Source organism: Geotrypetes seraphini, chromosome 4 (assembly GCF_902459505.1).
Source record: "Geotrypetes seraphini chromosome 4, aGeoSer1.1, whole genome shotgun sequence".
In the NCBI taxonomy this organism is placed as follows: domain Eukaryota; kingdom Metazoa; phylum Chordata; class Amphibia; order Gymnophiona; family Dermophiidae; genus Geotrypetes; species Geotrypetes seraphini.
This window is the reverse complement of record NC_047087.1, coordinates 323,059,237-323,080,058: the sequence shown is the minus strand read 5'-3', so window position 1 is coordinate 323,080,058 and position 20,822 is coordinate 323,059,237. Positions and strand designations below refer to the sequence as shown.

Genomic DNA, 20,822 nt, shown 5'->3' with positions numbered 1-20,822 from the left:
AATTCATCACCGTTCCCGTCCCCGCGGATAACCGTGGGAAATAATCCCATGTCATTTTCTAGTGTCTGTTTCAACCTCAGTCCTTCTACACCAGCATTCTTCAAAGCAAAGCTTGCGGGTCAATGGTTGTGGCCATTCATACTCTGATTCTTCCCTCTCTCCTTAAAGAATGACATGAAGATGGTTTCCCACGGTTATCCACGGGGACGGTGATGAATTTTGTCACCGTGACATTCTCTAATTGGAAGCAGGCATAGTAGGGTCACTGTGAGGATTGGTAGAGGTTTTAAAATCGGAAAAATGTTAGCCATCCTTCTAGATTCTGAATATCAATGCAGAAATCTATAGAAAAATATTTAGAAAAGCAAGACGGTTGACATCCATGGCATCCATCCGAGGGTAATCAAGGAACTGAAAGGGGCTGCAGCTGAACTGCTTCAACTAATAGCCAATCTGTCGATCAAATCAGGAAGGATTCCGGAAGAATGGAAAGTGGTGAATGTTACGCCGATCTTCAAGAAAGGTTCAAGGGGAGATCTGGGAAACTACAGACTGGTGAGTCTGACCTCGGTACCGGGAAAGATGGTAGAGATGCTGATAAAGGACCGCATCTTTGATCACCTTGATGGACGCAATCTGATGAGGACCAGCCAGCACGGCTTCAGCAAAGGAAGATCTTGCTTGACGAACTTGCTGCACTTCTTTGAGGGAGTAAACAGGCAGATAGACAAGGGTGACTCGGTTGACATTGTATGTCTGGATTTTCAGAAGGCATTCGACAAGGTTCCACATGAATGACTACTTCGAAAAATTGTGAGCCATGGAATCGAGAGTAAAATACTCACATGGATTAAAACTGGCTGGCAGGTAGGAAACAGAGTGGGGGGTAAATGGACAATACTCAGACTGGAAAAGCGTCACAAGTGGAATGCCGCAGTGTTCGGTGCTTGGACCTGTGCTCTTCAATATATTTATAAACAACCTGGAGAAATGGGCCACAGCATGGCAAATGATGGATAAGTGTAAGGTGATGCATGTCGGTAACAAAAATCTTATACACGAATACAGGATGTCCGGTGTAATACTTGGAGAGACCTCCCAGGAAAGAGACTTGGGAGTACTGGTCGACAAGTCAATGAAGCCGTCCGCGCAATGAGCGGTGGTGGCGAAGAAGGCGAACAGAATGCTAGGAATGATTAAGAAGGGGATCATGAACAGATCAGAGAAGATTATCATGCCGCTGTACCAGGCCATGGTATGCTCTCACCTGGAATACTGCATCCAGCACTGGTCGCTGTACTTAAAGAAGGACACAGTACTACTCGAAAGGGTCCAGAGAAGAGCGACTAAAATGGTTAAGGGGCTGGAGGAGTTGCCGTACAGTGAGAGTTTAGAGAAACTGGGCTTCTTCTCCCTTGAAAAGAGGAGACCGAGAAGGGACATGATCGAAATATTCAAGATAATGAAGGGAATAGACTTAGTAGATAAAGACAGGTTGTTCACCCTCTCCAAGGTGGGGAGAACGAGAGGGCACTCTCTGAAGTTAAAAGGGGATAGATTCCATACAAACATAAGGAAGTTCTTCTTCACCCAGAGAGTGGTAGAAAACTGGAACGCTCTTCCAGAGGCTGTTATAGGGGAAAACACCCTCCAGGGATTCAAGACAAGACAAGTTCCTGCTGAAGCAGAACTTATGTAGGTAAGGCTAGTCTCAGTTAGGGCACTGGTCTTTGACCTAAGGGCTGCTGCATGAACGGACTGCTGGGCACGAAGGACCACTGGTCTGTCCCAGCAGCGGCAATTCTTATGTTCTTATGACAATTCTAACCTCATTTTGGCCACAGACATGTGACTATTTATGGGCAGTACATACGTTACATGCCATTGTTGCTGATCCTATGGAGTTGTGTTAATAGAGGGGCATCCATAGCTGCTTTTATTGAATCGATCCATCACATTTCTGGTCGTCTTCTTTTGTGTTAACCTCCAACCTTGCCAAGCATCATTACAGAATGACATCGTCTTTCTTAGTACGAAAATCAATGTTTTGTCATTTGAGCTTTGAAGGAAAACTTATCTTTGATCTACAATACTAAACAGCGGTTTTCATTAGCATCATAATTCAAAGGCATCCATATAACGTTATTGAAAATACCATAGCTCGGACAAGTTGAATCTTTACTTGGAGAGATACGTCTCTGCACTTGAACTTCTTTGTTAGGTTCTTCATAACTGTTTTGCCACTGGATTTTTTGATGGCATGTTTTGTTTCACTATTGGTCTAAGTCAGGGGTGTCCAATGTTGGTCCTCGAGGGCCGCAATCCAGTCGGGTTTTCAGGATTTCCCCAATGAATATGCATGAGATCTATTAGCATACAATGAAAGCAGTGCATGCAAATAGACCTCATGTATATTCATTGGGGAAATCCTGAAAATCCGACTGGACTGCGGCCCTCGAGGACTGACATTGGACACCCCTGGTCTAAGTAGTTTGAAGTTATTTAGTATTTCTATTGCTTTTCATTCAGAATTAAATTATTGATTTTACCTGCTGTCAGTATCATTATTTAATGATCTTCATATTAAGGCATAGGCCGATTTTGAGATTGTTTCTTCATCTTCATAATCGGATGTTTCAGATTGTCCTGGCTTTCAAGTAGTAATGGTGCTATCAGTATAGTAATGGCTGTTGATGCGTCTTCTACCAATTTTCATACTTTGGGTTTCTTCGTAGAGTTCTGCTCCTCTGATGATTTGTTCTGCTTATATATTGAACAGGTAAAGGGAGATTTTGCGGTCTCATAACATCTTTGCCAGTTTTAAACCATTCTGTTTCATGATCAGTGGGAAAGCTATCTGATGTTCTGTGTCTAAATGTGACCCAGTGTTTTTCACGATTTATGCATTGAAAGGACTGCTTGTAGTCCAGTACTTCTCAGGCCTTTGCTGGAGGTTTTCAGGATTATCACCATGAATATGCATGAGATACATTTGCATACTGCAGGGATCCATCACATACAAATCTGTCTCATGCACATTCATGGTGCTGATCCTGAAAACAAACTGGCTAAGCTTGCCTCCAGCAGAGGGTTGAGAAGAACTGCTGTGGGTTTTCCTTTGGTAGTACGTTTCACAGCAGACGTTCCAACAGAGACATGGCAACACACATCTCATTTACTAAAAGGCAGCCCTTCAGAAGCAGCACTGGGAAGGGGGTGCCTGTGGGTGTGTATATATCTATATCTGTATGCGTGTGTAGTGTGTGGGAGTGCTAACTGCCCAGTACTCGGCTGGTCTGTTTTCCTCTACCAGGGATGAGGGATGTGGGTGAAGCATAGCTGATGAGACTGAAGATTTCATTTTTGGGTCAGACCCCGCCAGACAGGCTGCCCAATCATGAGATGAGGGCAGTCCATCAGAGCTGTGTCTGTGTGCAGATATGGTCACAGTTAATGGAAGAGAAAAGAGGACTCATGTCCTCAGATTGCGCTACACACAGTCCATGTTAGGTCAATGTCATTTACCTTTGGACACCAGAATGGACTTAGATTCTTTTGTCTCTCTCCTGGTCCTCACTGGACACAATTAATACAAAAAGATAAGATCACTAAATAGACAATCTAAAGAAAAACTTTACTTCAGATAACAACAGATTTACAAACTCGTTGTGGAAGAGTAACATACACTCAGAAGTGTGTAATCTAGCCAAGGACCTGAGTCCCTATAGCTGGACCCACCATCCGGTCATTGTGTATGCACTTTTTTTTACTTATTTCAGATCAAGTGATTTCATAATGGTTCTGTCATATAAGCAAAAATTAACTTAGTTCTTAGGGTGCTAAGGGTCCCAACGCAGACCACGTTTCGTAAGCCTTTCTCAAGAAACCCACAGGAGCATAAAAGTGCTTGAAAAATGTTCAATCAAAGACGGTGTGTCTAATTTTGGCAGCTTGTACTCTGTCATATAAATGATCTCCAAAAAGTCTGCAAAGTTATCTGAAGTACAGTTTTTATTTAGATTGTCTATTTAGAGATCTTATCTTTTTGTATTCAAGTTTCTGTGATCTCTTCACTCATTACTCTAATTATTTTGGTAATCTCCCTCACATATATTTTTGGGACACAATTAATGCCAGGAAATCAGGAGGAGGTAGGTGCGTAATTGAAGGGAGCTCATTTTCAGTGCACACAGCAACATGATGATGTGGAGCTGAGGTGACAGGATGATCATGGTATGGTTGGGGGCTTTGAGACTGGAGGATGTGTACATTATGGACCACTAGGAATGGTAGGTATGTACTGTAATGATGGGTTCATTGGTTAACTAACTGCACTGCCTTCTGCTGGTTACTGCTACAAAGTAGTCTCAAAGTGGCCAAACAGGTGATGGTGAAAGCTAGAAGGATGCTAGGGTGCATAGGGAGAGGTATGGCCAGTAGGAAAAAGGAGGTATTGATGCCTCTGTATAAGACTCTGGTGAGACCTTACTTAGAATATTGTGTATAATTCTGGAAGCCGTACCTTCAAACAGATATAAAAAAGATGGAGTCAGGAAATTACAGACCGGTAAGCCTCACTTCAGTGCTGGGCAAAATGGTAGAAACGATTATAAAAAAATAAAATTGTGGAACACGTAGACAAACATGATTTAATGAGACAGAGTCAGCCGAGGGAGATCTTACCTTACCAATTTCCTTGACTTCTTTGAAGGTGTGAATAAACATGTGGATAAAGCTGAGCCGGTTGATATAGTGTATCTAGATTTTCAGAAAGCTTTTGATAAAGTTCCTCTCGAGGCTCCTGAGAAAATTAAAGAGTCATGGGATAGGTGGCAAAGTTCAGTTGTGGATTAGGAATTGGTTATTGGATAGAAAACAGAGGGTAGGGTTAAATGGTCATTTTTCTCAAAGGAGGAGAGTAAACAGAAAAGTGCCATAGGGGTCTGTATTGGGACCGGTGCTATTTAAATTATTTATAAATGATCTGGAAATTGGAACGATGAGTGAGGTGATTAAATTTGCAGATGAGACTAAACTGTTCAAAGTTAAAACGCATGTGGATTGTGAAAAGTTGCAGGCAGACCTTATGAAATTGGAAGACTGGGGTCCAAATGGCAGATGAAATTTAATGTGGACAAATGTAAAGTGATGCGCAGTGGGAAGAATAACCTGAATCAGTTACCGGATGCTAGGGTCTATCTTGGGGGTTAGCGCCCGAGAAAAGGTTTGGGTGTCATCATAGACAATACGATGAAATCTTCTGCCCAATGTGCGGTGGCAGCGGCCCAAAAAGCAAACAGGATGCTAGCAATTATTTAAAAAGGAATAGTTAACAAGACTAAGAATGTTATAATACCCCTGTATCGCTCCATGGTGCAACCTCATCTGGAGTATTGCATTCAATTCTGGTCTCCTTATCTCAAGAAAGATATAGTGGTGCTAGAAAAGGTTCAAAGAAGAAGGAGATGGAACTCCTCTCGTATGAGGAAAGACTCTTCAGCTTGGAAAAGAGACGGCTGAGGGGAGATGTGATTGAAGTCTACAAAATTCTGAGTGCAGTAGAACGGGTACAAGTGGATCGATTTTTCAGTCTGTCAAAAATTACAAAGACTAGGGGACACTTGATGAAGTTACAGGGAAATCCTTTTCTAACGAATTGGAGGACATTCTTTTTCACTCAGAGAATAGTTAAGCTCTTTTATGTGTTGCCTGAGGATGCGGTATGAGCGGATAGGTTCATAGTCATTTGCGTGCGAAACCTCATCGCACAGACAATTCAGCACAAGACACCAGCGTGCCGCAGGAAAACTTACTTTGAAAGAGCTCCGACACAGGGTATGAGTGGGGAACCCCCCCCCCAGTTTACTTCATACTCTTCGCGCTGCCGTTGGGTGGGTGTGGGTGTGGGGGGTGCAACCCCCCCACATTATAGAGAAAACTGAACTTTTTCTTAAAAAATCGGAAAAAGTTCAGTTTTCTCTATAATGTGCGGGGTTTCACCCCCCACCCCCCTCAACAGCAGCGCGAAGAGTATGAAGTAAAGTGGGGGGCCACACCCCTTCGTTGGAGCTCTTTAAAAGTAAGTTTATCCGCGGCGCACTGATCTTGCTCCAAATTGTTTGCGCTCCAGTGTCAGCGCGGTGATGTCTCGCGCGCTTTTGTCCTGTCACCGAGCGGATAATGTAGCTGGTTTTAAGAAAGATTTGGACAAGTTCCTGGAGGAAAGTTCATAATCTGATATTGAGAAAGACACGGGGGAAGCCACTGCTTGCATGGAATATTGCTACTCCTTGGGTTTTGGCCAAGTACTAGGAACCTGGATTGGCCACCGTGAGAACGGGCTACTGGGCTTGACGGGCCATTGGTCTGACTCAGTAAGGCTATTTTTATGTTCTTATGGTCCAGAGGAAGGTTATTAAAATGGTGTGTGGTCTTTGTGATAAGGCAGACTTAAAGATCTCAATTTGTATACATTGGAGAACAGGTGGGAGAGGAGAGATATGATAGAGACGTTTAAATACCTACCTAATATAAATGTGCATAAGTCGAATCTCTTTCATTTGAAAGGAAACTCTGCAATGGGTGTCAGGTCAAAAGCGTGCCGGGACAAAGGCACGCGCAGACAACTGAGCGCAGTGTGGAGGCGTGCGCCGAAGAAAATAACTGTTTTTAGATATTTACATACCTACGTGATATAAATGCGCATGAGTTTAGTCTCTTTCATTTGAAAGGAAGTTCTGGAATGAGAGGGCTTAGGATGAAGTTAAGAGGTGATAGGCTCAGGAGTAATCTGAGGAAATACCTTTTTACAGAAAGGGTGGTAGATGTGTGGAACCGTCTCCTGGAAGAAGTGGTAGAAACAGAGACTGTGTCTGAATTCAAGAAAGTGTGGGACAGGCTTCTATGTGTTTTGGGTAACAGTTAAGGGTTGGAGAGAGAGAAGGGACATGGTGGAGAGGGATGAGGGCAAGAGGAATGGTAGGTTATGTTTTTTTCCTATTTTAAAATGCTGAAAACTAAGAAATTGCAGCCAAGTAGAAGCGCAAGAAGCAGTAACTGAGCTTCTTGTGTTTCATCCACAAGACCAGAAGACAATTGTGCAGGTCATTTTCAGGAGATCTTTTTTCTAGGATCCCACCAAAACATGATCCATACCATGTACCAAGTAGCCTGTGTCAATCTGCTGCTCATAAGACTTTTTGGTTTTCAAAATCCAATCGTTCGCTGACCTTTAGTGCAACTGAAGTAGGAACATGAAACAAAGAAAGAAACTTCCAGATTTACCTGCTGATTTAAATGGGGCGTATCCAGAGGCTGCTAGAAGGAAAAAGCAGAAATTGGGTTATGTTCTGCAAGAAAAAGGACTGCGAACAGACTAACAAAGAGTGAAAAGCCACAGCCATTCTGGACACTGATGATGGATGGGATCTAGAACAGTGGTTCCCAACCCTGTCCTGGAGGACCATCAGGCCAATTGGGTTTTCAGGCTAGCCCTAATGAATATGCATGAGAGAGATTTGCATATAATGGAAGTGACCGGTATGCAAATCTGCTTCATGCACATTCATTAGGGCTATCCTGAAAACCCGATTGGCTTGGTGGTCCTCCAGGACAGGGTTGGGAACCACTGATCTAGAACACTAGGTAGAGATTTCCCAGGTGCAGGATAAAGGGACGTCAGGCAATTCAGCAAATTTATGATTTTCATTTCAAGTCATTTTATAAGGAAGCTGCCTGAAGTTGAATGGTGGTTTGCGTGCGTAAGTCCCAGCACTTTACACACATAATAACAGTAATCCAACTCAGCTGAGCACATTTCATGACAGAGCAGAGTTTGCAGATGGGCTTTCTCTTTACAGAGGCTGGGCAGGGCTTATGCAGATAACCTAAAAAATACTATGAAAAGACACATTTATCTCCTGATAGGATCTGCACCAAAGCTATAGCGTAGGTGCATATTCTGCCCAGGACACTGGGTAAAGTAGGCTCCACCTAGGCAGCTAAATCTAGGTCCTCTTAATGCACACCACTTCCTGTGCCTGCGTGCAAACTAAACCTTCCACGAAGCAGCGGCAAATACCTGAAGAGATGGCACCTACATCTTCTGAATGAACACAGTCATTCGAAGGCCATCCTCGATTGGGATACTGCCACAGGTAATGTTCACTCTACGTTGTCCAGTAGAATAGAACCAAAACCTGCACTTTAATAAGCTCGCCTGGATAAAATAACGCTGTTCCACAGCCCAACTGCCTGTACATGAGCGAGGGGGATGTTGGAGGGAGGGAGAGGGAGAGAAAGAGGGAAGGAAAGAGAGAAGAACCAGTTGGAGGGAGGGGGAGAGAGCAGAAAGAGAGAGAAAAGCACCCACGGGAGGGTTGGAGGGAGAGAGAGGGAAGGAAGAGAGAAGAATCCATGAGCAGTTGGAGGGGGAAAGAGGAGAAAGAGAGAGAGAAAAGCACCCACGGGAGGTTGGAGGGAGAGAGGGGGAAGGAAAGAGAGAAGAACCTGTGGAGCAGTTGGAGGGATGGGGAGAGAGGAGAAAGAGAGAGAGAGAAAAGCACCTACAGGAGGGTTGGGGGGAGGGAGAGAGAGAGGGAAGGAAAGAGAGAAGAACCCGTGGAGCAGTTGGAGGGATGGGGAGGGAGGAGAAAGAGAGAGAGAGAAGCACCCATGGGAGGTTTGGAGGGAGGGAGAGAGAGAGAGGGAGGAAAGAAAGAGAGGAGAACCCGTGGAGCAGTTGGAAGGAGGGGGAGAGAGGAGAAAGAGAGAGAAAAGCACCCATGGGAGGGTTGGAGGGAGAGACAGGGAAGGAAAGAGAGAAGAACCTGTGGAGCAGTTGGAGGGAGGGGGAGAGAGGAGAAAGAGAGAGAGAGAGAAAAAAGCACCCACGGGAGGGTAGGAGGGAGAGAGAGGGAAAGAAAGAGAGAATAACCCGTGGAGCAGTTGGAGGGATGGGGAGAGAGGAGAAAGAGAGAGAAAAGCACCCACATGAGGGAGGGAGAGAGAGAAAGAAAAACACTAAAGGGTACAGAAGATAAGAAGAGGGACTAAGGAAATGGATGAAAGGTGGGGCAGGGGCGGGGTAACGTGTCCTCTTTTTGGACTTCACATATATGGGAACCCTATTTTCACCAGCTCTATCTACCCCCTCACCACCACCACTTTTCAGCATGGATGAAAGCACTTTAATTTACAAAGGGGGGAGAGGAATTTTCAGCCTTTATTTTAAGGATTAAAAGCTTAAGAAGCAAAGGAATGAGCTCTGGTGGGGATACTGTTCATTTCTTAAGTTCCATGTCAGGTTATAAAAATCTGAACTTACCTAGTGGTCTAGCAGGAGATGATCCAGGAGCTGGTAAGATAAAGAGAAAAAAAAATACAACTTCAAGCTCCAAAACAATGAAGGGATTTGATGAAATAATATGTAAGGGACCCATTTGTTCTTCAGGTTGTGTCTTTCCCACACTCAAGTTTGGACTGATGTGACTTGTAAATCAGAAAGGGGGTTACAGGAGGGCTAAGGGGAAGATATCAATGTGGGCTATCGTTAACTCATACAGGCTCCATTTTATGCAGTGAGACTTAGTTTCTGATGACAGGTGTCAATCCTTAACCCTACTCCTCTGCCCTCCAACCCAGCCAGCTGATTAACCATTCCCCATGACATCTTGTTTGTCTGTCTTGCCTGTTTAGATTGTAAGCTCTTTAGAGTAGGGACTGTTTTCTTACTCTTTGTGACTCTGTGCAGCGCTGCGTGTATCTGGTAGCGCTATAGTAATAATCAATAGTAGTAGTAAGTGTCAGCAGTAAAACATCACATCTTAACAGAAGCCCAAATTGATAACTTTCCGTTTATGAAAGCAAAAAGAAACTAAAATCACTACTATAGCTAATAAAAGTGAGCCAAGTGTAGGTCAACCGAGCCATTGTGGCATCACTGATGAGGTTGACTCTTTTTGGTGTGTTAGGATTAAAGAGTAGACAAGCCGGATGGTGTGAATAACATGAAGATCTGGCAAAGCTTGAAGAATGGTCTGAAATTTAATGCTAAGAAATGCAAGGTCATGCATTTGGGCTGCAAAAACCTGAGGGAACGGTACAGTTTAGGGGGGTGAAGAGCTTATGTGCACGACAGAAGAGCGGGACTTGGATGTGATTGTATGGGATGATCTTAAGATGGCCAAACAGGTTGAAAAGGTGACGGTGAAAGCTAGAAGGATGTTAGGGTGCATAGGGAGAGGTATGGCCAGTAGGAAAAAGGAGGAATTGATACCCCTGTATAAGACTCTGGTGAAACCTCATTTAGAATATTGTGTACGATTCTGGAGACCTTCAAAAAGATATAAAAAGATGGAGTCGGTCCAGAGGAAGGCTACTAAAATGGTGTGTGGTCTTCGTGATAAGGTGTATGGGGACAGACTTAAAGATCTCAATCTGTATACTTTGGAGGGAAGGCGGGAGAGGGGAGATATGATAGAGACGTTTAAATACCTACATAATATAAATGTGCATGAGTCGAGTCTTTTTCATTTGAAAGGAAGCTCCAGAGTAATCTGAAGAAATACTTTTCTATGGAAAGGGTGGTAGATGTATGGAACAGTCTCCCGGATGAGATGGTGGAGACTATGTCTGAATTCAAAATGGGATAGGCACATGGGATCTCTTAGAGAGAGAAAGAGATAATGGTTACTGCAGATGGGCAGACTAGATGGGCCATTTGGCCTTTATCTGCCATCAGGTTTCTATGTATGTGAACTTTGGGTGGGATAACAGGAGGGTAAAAAAGCTGAACTGACTTAAAATGGAGGATAGGGAAAAGTTCCTCCTTCTAAAATGGCTGACAGGCCAGGTATGTTACAAGCCTAGCTGGTTCTCTGAAAGAAGACTCATCTTTAATTGTTATTCTTAAGCCACAGTGTTTAAACTGGACCTAAATGAGCTCACGTGTTCAAGAAAAACCAGGGTACATTTGCATTTTGGAAAATTTTATGTGGGTCAAGCTGACATTGTATTCTTAGGAAAAAGGTACCTGAGAATAATCAGCTCACTGTGACCCAGATAGGGCAATAAGCTATGATGAGCCTTAGTGAGCTGGACAAACGGAGCATCTGGAACAGGGGGTTGGGTGATGGAGATATTGAACTGAGCCAATAATGTGAGGCTAGATTCTTTGTGCTCTCCCACCCCTCAGCGCGTCATTCCGTACCCTAGGATAGTGCTTCTCAACTTGGTCCTGGAGTCCCCCCCTGCCAGTTAGGTTTTCGGGCTAGCCTGAATGAATCTGCATAAACTTGATTTGCATCTACTGCTTCCATTATATGCAAATTCTTTCATGCATATTCATTGTGGATATCCTGAAAACCTGACTGGCAAGGGGGGGGGGGGGGACTCCAGGACCAAGTTGAGAAACAGTGCCCTAGGAGGACACATTGAATATTGAGGAGGCATTTTCCATTCCATTCCATTTGAGTAGGGAAATACTTTTCCCTAATGCAGTTTGAAGCTGGAAAGTGATTCAGAGAATAGCAGGGCTTCAGCATTGATTGATTCCGGCCTTAACAGCTGAGCTAACAGAGTGAAAACCTGTGGGGAACTATAAGAATATAACATAAGTGGCCAATCAGGTCAAAACCCAAATAGTAGCAATATTCCGCGCTACTGATCCAAGGCACGCAATCCTGACAGAAATGGAGTCTTATATTCCGCTATTTTTCAATTCAAATTCAGAGTGGATTACAAGAAAAACCCTACAATAATGGGAGCACATATACTTAAAAATTATTGCGGGGGGGGGGGGGGGGGAGGTCACTATTTTTGATCCTTTCTACTTATTTGCCTAGGGTATAATGTTCAGGTTCTCTGCTTTGTTGCCTTTTGGGGGACTAAACTTATGTTGTCCAGTACAATGTAGGTATCTGTAGGGGTTGTGTGTGTGTGTGTGTGTTGGGGGGGGGGTTGGATTTGTTTCTCATTATATTCTGCTGATTTTCTCTGTTTTCAAGGGTGGGGGTTTCTTAGGGGTTTGGTTCATGGTGGCGTTGTGGTTCTTTTGCAAATGTTTATTGTTGTAGGGAGGGGGGTTATGGGGTGAAAATATAAATTGTGGGACATGTGTCCATCTTTGTATTGCTTTGTTGATTGCCAAGACTAAGACCCCCGCAGAGAACAGTTGTTACCAGCAAGAAACCTGACTTTCCAGTGCTTTTCCTCCTCTGTTTTCTAGGCCTCCTTTTTGCAGCTATTAATAGGTTAAGCCTCTCCCGGAAAGGGGGGGTGGGGGGTCACTGCTCCTTGGGAGCAATGAGTATGGTATTTATTCTGTGCAAGGATTTAAGACAACATAAATTAGTACAAGCACACCCACATTAAAAAAAACCAAACTCTGCACCTGAACATACGGCACTGGCATCTCTAGCGTGGCTGCAAACACTCGTGGCCCAGCCACCGTTAAAGCACTGCCACAGCGAGGGTTCACTTCCTGTACACTGCACGCTGTCCAGAAGGACACTTCCTGTACCCTGCCCATAGTAGGCATTTCCTGGAGCCGAAAGAGCCATCCCACAGCCCAGCTGTCTGCACACGACCTGAGCATCAGTGAGATCCCATCCGACATCACAAACTGTGCCCCAGACTCCGTTGTAGTAAACCTCAACACGACCCCTGCATTGACCCTCTCCGTTGGCGAGTCGCAGAGCTTGAGGCTGGTCTGAAAACCAAGAGATGAATATTCAGCAGCAAGAAATAGCATTAAATTTCATATACAAAGATTAGATATAAGTTTGTGAATACAAACACATTAATATACGAGTTTTCAAATCTGTGGGCCCTTATTCTACAATGAGTGAGAGTTGATCTGTGTTTGGTGTATGTGGCCAAGGTGTGGGGTTCTGTAAAGTCTGTCTTCTTTTCTTTTTGCGTTAGGAGGTGTACTGATGTTCTAGGTCTTGGCGTGACAGCTTTGCTTTATATATGTGCCGAGTATGCTTTTGTATTTTACCATCTGGATGTGGGAGGAATTTCTGTTGCCACTGAGGTAACACCAGACTTTGACACTTTTTATGGGGAGTTATACATGTAAACATCTGTCAGAGAGCAAAACACTATGGGGGAAATAGCCAGTTTTTTTCTCCATTGCCAGCTTTAGGCCATGTCAGGGCACTAGCATTCAATATCCTGGTATGTGTGGCTATCCAGCACTTAACTGGTTAAGGTGATATTCGGCTGTAACCAGTTATGTTAACCCAGCCAAAGATAAGGCTGCTGTTCACTCATTTCTCTTAATAGCTGAATATCGGCACTTATAGAAACATAGAAACACGATAGAAGATAAAGGCCAAATGCCCCTCCAGTCTGCCCATCCGCAGCATCCACTATCTCCTCCTCTTTCTGAGAGATCCCATGTGCCTATCCCATGCTTTCTTGAATTCAGACGCAGTCTCTGTCTCCACCACCTTTTCCAGGAGACTGTTCCACCCTAACTCCGGAGCCTATCACCTCTTAACTTCATCCTGTGCCCTCTCATTGCAGGGTTCATAGACAAAACCGCGGAAGACAAAGGCGTGCGCCGACAAATGAGCGCAAGACGGAGGCGTGCGCCAAAGAAAATGACAGTTTTTAGGGGCTCCGACGGGGGGTTTTGTTGGGCAGCCCCCCCACTTTACTTAATACAGATTGCGGCGGCATTGTGGGTGGTTTGGGGGGTTGTAACCCCCCTCATTATACTGGAAACTTAACTTTTTCCCTGTTTTTAGGGAAAAAGTGAAGTTTTCAGTAAAATGTGGGGGGTTACAACCCCCCAAACCCCCCACAATGCCCCCACAACGCGGCGCGATCTGTATAAAGTAAAGTGGGGGGGTTCCCCCCACACACACCCCCGTCGGAGCCTCTAAAAACAGTTATTTTCTTTGGCGCGCGCCTCCGCGCTTCGCTCAGTTGTCTGCACGTGCCTTTGTCCCGGCACGCTTTTGACCTGACACCCATTGCAGAGTTTCCTTTCAAATGAAAGAGACTTGACTTATGCATATTTATGTTAGGTAGGTATTTAAACGTCTTTATCATATCTTCCATCTCCTGCCTTTCCTCCAAAGTCTACAGATTGAGATCTTTAAGTCTGTCCTCATACGCCTTATGATGAAGACCACACACCATTTTAGTAGCCTTTCTCTGGATCGACTCCATCCTTTTTATTTCTTTTTGAAGGTGCAGCCTCCAGAATTGTACATAATATTCTAACTGAGGTCTCAACAGAGTCTTATACAGAGGCATCGATACCTTCTTTATCCTACTGGCCATACCTCTCCCGATGCAACCTAGCATCCTTCTAGCTTTCACCGTCACCTTTTCAACCTGTTTGGCCACCTTAAGATCATCACATACAATCCCACCCAAGGATGGAGTCTGCTCAGAGGAAGGATAATAAAATGGTGTGTGGTCTTCATATGGGGACAGACTTACAGATCTCAGTATGTATATTTTGGAGGAAAAATGGAAGAGGGGAGGTATAATAGAGACATTTAAGTACCTACGGGGCATAAATGTGCATGAGGCAAGTTTGTTTCATTTGAAAGGAAGCTCTGGAATGAGAGGGCTTAGGATGTAATCTGAGGAAATACTTTCTTACAGAAAGGGTGGTAGAGGTGGTGGAGACAGAGACTGTGTCTGAATTCCAGAAAGAGTGGGATCTCTTAGGGAGAGGAGGAGTCCGTGGATGCTGCAGATGGGCAGACTGGAGATTAGGGCTTTGCTTCCTTTCATTTGTTTACAGAGGAGCTGCTGGTTCCAGACACATGGCAAGGCAACAACTCAGCGGTGCCCAATGCAAGAAAGTAGCGATACTGGTGAAAACAGGGTTTAAAAAAATACTTTATTTTTCTGTGCACACACAGATTTTTTTTGTATTTTGCTGCAGGTTGGGACTGAAAAATACTCTGATTTGTACAGTCACCTAGTCAAATACTTACCTGTGGTTTTGGAAATCCTAAAACAAAGTTGGTAATCGTTTGAGGTTTGAATATTATCACTAACTATAATGGTGTAGTCAGTGTTAATTTGATCACACATGAATGGTAAATTAGATTTGCTATTCATTTATATTTAAATTTAATTGACCTTGTTTAAACAACATCTGACAACAATTGTTGGACTCACTTACAAATAAATACAAGTATTTAACTGTTTAACCTCTATGTTGGTGTGGATGAAGTGGAAACCTGTTGAAACATCTGACCATGATTATAGCGTCTCATGCATTTAATTGTAATATAATTGCATGACATCACTACTAAGGGGTTTTACACATTTCTTAGCATTATGGGCTCCTTTTACTAAGCTGCGATAACGGTTTTAGCACCAGCATTGAGCTGGTGGTAGTTCTAGCCGCATAGCGTGGGTTTAGCGTGCGAGGCAATTCTGCACGCATGGCAGCTTAGTAAAAGGAGCCCTAAATCTTAGATGCCAAATTTCAGACCATTCTTCAAACTTCGCTAGGCCCTTCCATTCAGGTGTCTACTCTATTGCACATTTGGGTATCATCCTCAAAGAGGCAAATCTTACCTGATAGCCCTTCAGCAATATCGCTTATAAAAATGTTAAAACGAACCTTGAGGCACACACTGGACATAATGCTTAACTTTCCAGAAAGACTCTTGAATTGGTTAACCCAAAGGTTAGATAAAGGAGAATTCTCTAAAAGTAAAGGGCATGTAATCATTATCAAAAACCCTAAAGGATTTATTACTCCGGTATTAGTGAAATTAATGGAAGGGCTTGTCTATCAACAACCTCGAACATAAAAACATAAGAATAGCCTTACTTGGTCAGACCAATGGTCCATTAAGCCCTGTAGCCCATTCTCACAGTGGCCAATCCAGGTTAGTAGTACCTGGATCAATTTCCCTTCGTTTACGAATCACAATCAGGATTTTGACCTTCCTATAGTAACTGAAACACTGATTATCTCATTTATATGCCTTTTTTTAGCAAGGGAATGGGAGTGCTGCTTTTGCAGTTTGATTTAAGCAATGCTTTTATATATTGAAGGAACCAAGGCCAGTATTGGGCAGACATTCAGTTGAGGACGGGCTGGGGAGGGCTTCGATGGAGACTCCAGTAGATGGAACCTAAGCACAGTACTGGAGAGGGCTCTGGGTTTCTAGCCCATAAATAGCTAAGAAAAAGGACCATTGAAATTAAATCATTAATCTTACGTAATTGTTTAGATGCCATGGGTATTTGTGGACTTTAATGGAGTCTATTCAAATACACGGAGTAACCCATGTGGTGTTCCACAAGGCTCTCCTCTCTCTCTGGTACTTTTTTAATATCTGTCTTCCATTCTTGGGTTACAGATTGTTGTCCCTTAATTAAAAAATGTATAATTATGCAGACGATGTTACCATTGTAATCCCCAAGTGCTCAAGTCTTTCAGTATCTCTTAATAAAATTAAAGATATTTTACACACTGTGGACAATTGGATGAGAGAATTGAAACTAAAACTCGACACAGACAAAACAAAGTTCTTTTTTGCATCCCTTTCTAACCATATTGAAGAAAATTTAACATTAACTCCCCCCCTTTTACAAAACTGAGATAGCGTTTTTTAGCGCAATCTGGTACGCTGAATACTCTGCGCTGCTTCTAAAGCTCTTAGGAATGAATGTTGGGAGCAGCGCAGAACATTCAGCACGCCAGCTTGTGCTAAAAAACGCTATCACGGTTTTATAAAAAGGGGGGGTGGGGGTAAATGGGATATTTTACCCCATCTTGTCCTAGATATTTACCTGAATAGGAATGTGTTTATGGAAAGTGCGTGCAATTGAATCTTACTTTAGCCCTTTGGATTTTTGTAATTCTGTACCTTTTGCAGGTCACAGATTACGTATAATCCAGAGTGCGGCAGTGCGGCTGATTTTTCATTTAAAGAAACCAGATCACGTTACACCCTACTATAGAGGGCTCCATTGGGTATTGTTTAAGTCCAGGATTATTGGTTATATGGCTGCCGGTTACTCGGTGGATCAATTTACACTCTTTACTCCAGATCATCTATTACGAGTTACACCGTTATTTGTGTTTCCTTCCTTCCTAAATGGTTTTCACTTTCTTCATCATAAATGCATTTCAGAAACTTACTGAAATCAACCCGATTTGTTAGATTTGGGGGAAATGAATTATTTTTCTCTTTTTATATCTCGATCACTGATGTTGTACAGTCTCTTTATTTTGTAAACTGCATAGAACTTACGATCTAGAAATGAAACGTTATGTTATGCTAACATCCCTTTCCTCAAAGTGATCTCCACTGACCACTACCCTCTGTTGCCTTCCACTCAACCAGTTCCTTTGGGGCCCATCTTATTAGACGTTGATATGGACACTGTCAAAGTGGTTAGGTGTTGATTTCACCCCTTCTGAATAGTCGGTTTTGGATTAGGTGGACAGTGCTCAGATTTACGAACACTATTTGCTTATGCGTCACTCTATGGGTCTGCAAAGGCAATGTAACCAGACAGAAGGTAAATTGCTTTGAATATTAACCCCTAGATGATTTTACTAGTGCAGCGATGCAGTGGATGAGTTGTACTAACTTATTACACCTTTCTAGGGAGGGGAGTGTAGAGGATCCCAGTAACTGGAAGAGAAAGGGAATTCAGAGTGTGGCACAGTGGTTAGAGGTTGTGGGTTCAAATCCCGCACTGCTCCTTTTGACCCTGGGCAAATCACTTCATCCCCATTGCCCCAGGTATGTTAGATAGAGTGGGAGCCCACCGGGACAGTTAGGGGAAAATGCTTGAGTACCTGAATAATTTGTAATCTGCACAGAATTCTAGGATATGTGGAATATAAATTATTAAATAAATAAATAAATAACTATGAGATGGAAAAACATTTGTTGATGTAAATGGTTTGGGGGGGGGGGGGGTGTATGGAATCTCATGTCATTTGATATCCCCTGGACTGGTATAAAAATTTCCCCTCTGCTGAGATTTTCCAGGGTTTGGGTGTGTAAGGAAAAGACTGTGAATGGTCTTGGCCCAGTTTTGAAAAGGAAGGGGCCATCAAGTACCATCATCCCAATAATATCGAAGAATCAAGATGGGAAGTTACCTAGTGGTCTAGGCAGAGAGGATCCTGGAGCTGTTAAAATGCAGAAACAACATCTATGAAAATATGATTGAAAAACCATGAAAAGTTTTCAATAAATATCATGACTATGGGTTAACTCTCACAATAAACCATGTATCATGAGGCCTGTGCAAAAGTAGTTGTTTTTACATTTTAAGAAAGTTTCCAAGTTTAGTAAAGTTTTGATTTTGAACACAAAATCTTAATTCAGTGCGATTTACAAGTGCTAGTAAAATTGGGGTAAAGAAAGAAAAAAACACATTACTCAAACAAGAGAATTCACACACCTGTGTAGCAGACAAACACAAAAAGGAAAAATAAAAAAAGGATTAAATACAATTTGTAAATCAAATCAAAAAAGGCAAGGTAATGAAACAAAAGAATGGGGGAAAGGTTACCCACTCAATTTTCGCTTATCAACCTTACTATTACTCTAACGAGTATCCTGGGGATATAAAATAAGTATATCTCAGTTGAAAACATCCTTAAAAATCCAGCTTTTCAGGAGACTTTTGAACTTGCCAAGTAATTTTTCTTCCCTTATTTTATTTGGGAGCGAATTCCAGATTTGGGGGGGGGGGCCGTGATGGAAAAGATCATGTCTCTCCTTATAAATGCACGTATGTTAAAAAGAAAATCTTCACCAAGAAATAGTGAGAGAGTAAGCAAATAAAGATTAAACCAATAGATGGCAGGATATCCTCCTCGGAAAACTTGGCTACCCTCAAAAATGTCAATCTCGCTACCCTCTTTATAACCACTAATTCTTATCATGTTTTTCCTTCCTTATATTAAAGTTCCTGTAAACCGTGCCGAGCTCTATCTTTATGGAGAGGATGTGGTATGTAAACTTAAGGTTTAGTTTAGTTAGTTTTGCAAACGCATAGCACGGGATTGAGCACCAGCAGCGGCGGTAACTGACGCTCATCAGAATTCTACATTAACTCATTTCAAGTATGTAAAGCTTGGAAAAATTTCTGCTTTCAAGTGATAAAACACGTAGAAAGCTGGCATTACCTTGTGGTAGAGGCATCCCTGGCTGAGCAGCTGTGAGAACAAAAAAGTACCATTAGTCAGCCACTGAAGACATGTTCTTTTAGAGAGGAACAAATTCATTTCATCCTAGTCTGCTTTTCCACATTTTCATATAAAACTATGTATGAAATGTTGGAGTTACCTGGGGGCCAAAGTGCCAGAGGCTGCACAGCTGTTGGGACAAAAAAGCAACATTTTAGTCAGCCACTGAAGACGTCCTGGAGAAAGTGTTGAAGCTTTCTTTTAGAGAGTAGACTGATAAATTCATTCCATCCCAGTCTGGTTCTGCACATTTTCACTTACATCAAAGAGGATGGAAAGCGGAAAAAGAAAAAAAAGTGTAAGAGAGAGCAGAAGGAGGTCAGTATTGGAAGTATTCAGTTCTTGGTTGATGTTGATATGACATCTGGAAAGCTAGAATTACCTGGTGGTTGAGGCATTATTGGTTGAGCAGCTGTTGGGACAAAAAAGCAACATTTTAGTCAGCCACTGAAGACGTCCTGGAGAAAGTGTTGAAGCTTTCTTTTAGAGAGTAGACTGATAAATTCATTCCATCCCAGTCTGGTTTTGCACATTTTCATATAAAACTATCTATGAAATACTGGAATTACCTGAGGGCCAAAGTGCCACTGGCTGTACAGCTGTTGGGATTAAAAAGTAACATTTGAATCAGTAGCTGAAGGCATGTTTCATTGAGTTTCTTAGCTGGAACAGCTGTGATAGGTGTCTATGTTGTAATGATTTCTTATTCACCCTTGACTCTTGAGCTGACAACAATCCACTGAATGCTGCAGATTCCATATTACATGCCATTAGATATGTCATTTATAACCCACCTTGCCTCAAGAGTGACTGAGCATTCTCAGGAATAGACACATAGAGACCTTACTTAAATCAGTCTTAAGTATTTCGCATTCTACTCATCTGTTATCAAGAAGAAATTTCCAAAATAACGTCTTCAATGACTTACAAAACATCTTGTAATCAGTTAAGCATCTGAGTGGATGGTAGTGAATTCCCCATAAGCTCCAAAAACACGGATCAGACTATACCAACTTTAAGATCACACAATATAGACTAGTCCCTATACTTAATGGCCCTGATTCTATAAATCATTAGGCCCTATTCAGCGCAGTTGTCTTTTATAGAATTGAACCTAGCAGCGTCTAACTCAACTTAGGCACAGATAGGCGTCATTATGTTAAGTGCCTGTATATTAGACCAGGGTTTTCCTGGCCTTAGTTAGTAGCATCTGATATAGATGCCTGACACCAAAGTCATCTCACGCCTGTTCTCTGCCCCTAACCATGTCCAGTCTTCAGGTAGGCGTTAGTAAATGGCGCTGTTTGCCATAGAGTCCACTGCGTGAACTGGGCTCTGCAGCACGTCATTTGTGTTAAAGACACTAGTCCATGACCTCATTAGCCCCAACTAAGCCTGCCTTTTATGTTTATTTAATATCAGTCAGGAATGGTTAAATCTTTCGTCAAGTGAAAGGTGCCGTCCTTTTGACTCAAGCTTTGCCAGTGCTTTTCCAGTAGACAGTTGAGAGAGTAGAAAGGAGGTAATGGGCGAGCTAATTCCAATCTGTCTTGTCTAGTTTCTAGACTTTAAAGGGCATATTCTGTATGGAATATGTGTGCAACCTTTTTTAAATTGG

At 42.7% G+C, this 20,822-nt stretch overlaps 1 protein-coding gene across 1 annotated transcript in view; it reads right to left on the bottom strand.

Moving 5' to 3' along the window:
- The window catches only part of DMBT1 (deleted in malignant brain tumors 1), a 572,499-nt gene that overhangs the window by 56,932 nt on the left and 494,745 nt on the right, over window positions 1-20,822 (bottom strand). Inside the window, exons 48-50 of the mRNA XM_033942984.1 lie at window positions 20,241-20,267; window positions 12,392-12,697; window positions 7,285-7,317 (exon numbers count right to left, since the gene is read on the bottom strand). Of these exons, the coding sequence (XP_033798875.1) occupies window positions 7,285-7,317; window positions 12,392-12,697; window positions 20,241-20,267 (366 nt within the window). The remainder of the gene's footprint in view (window positions 1-7,284; window positions 7,318-12,391; window positions 12,698-20,240; window positions 20,268-20,822) is intronic.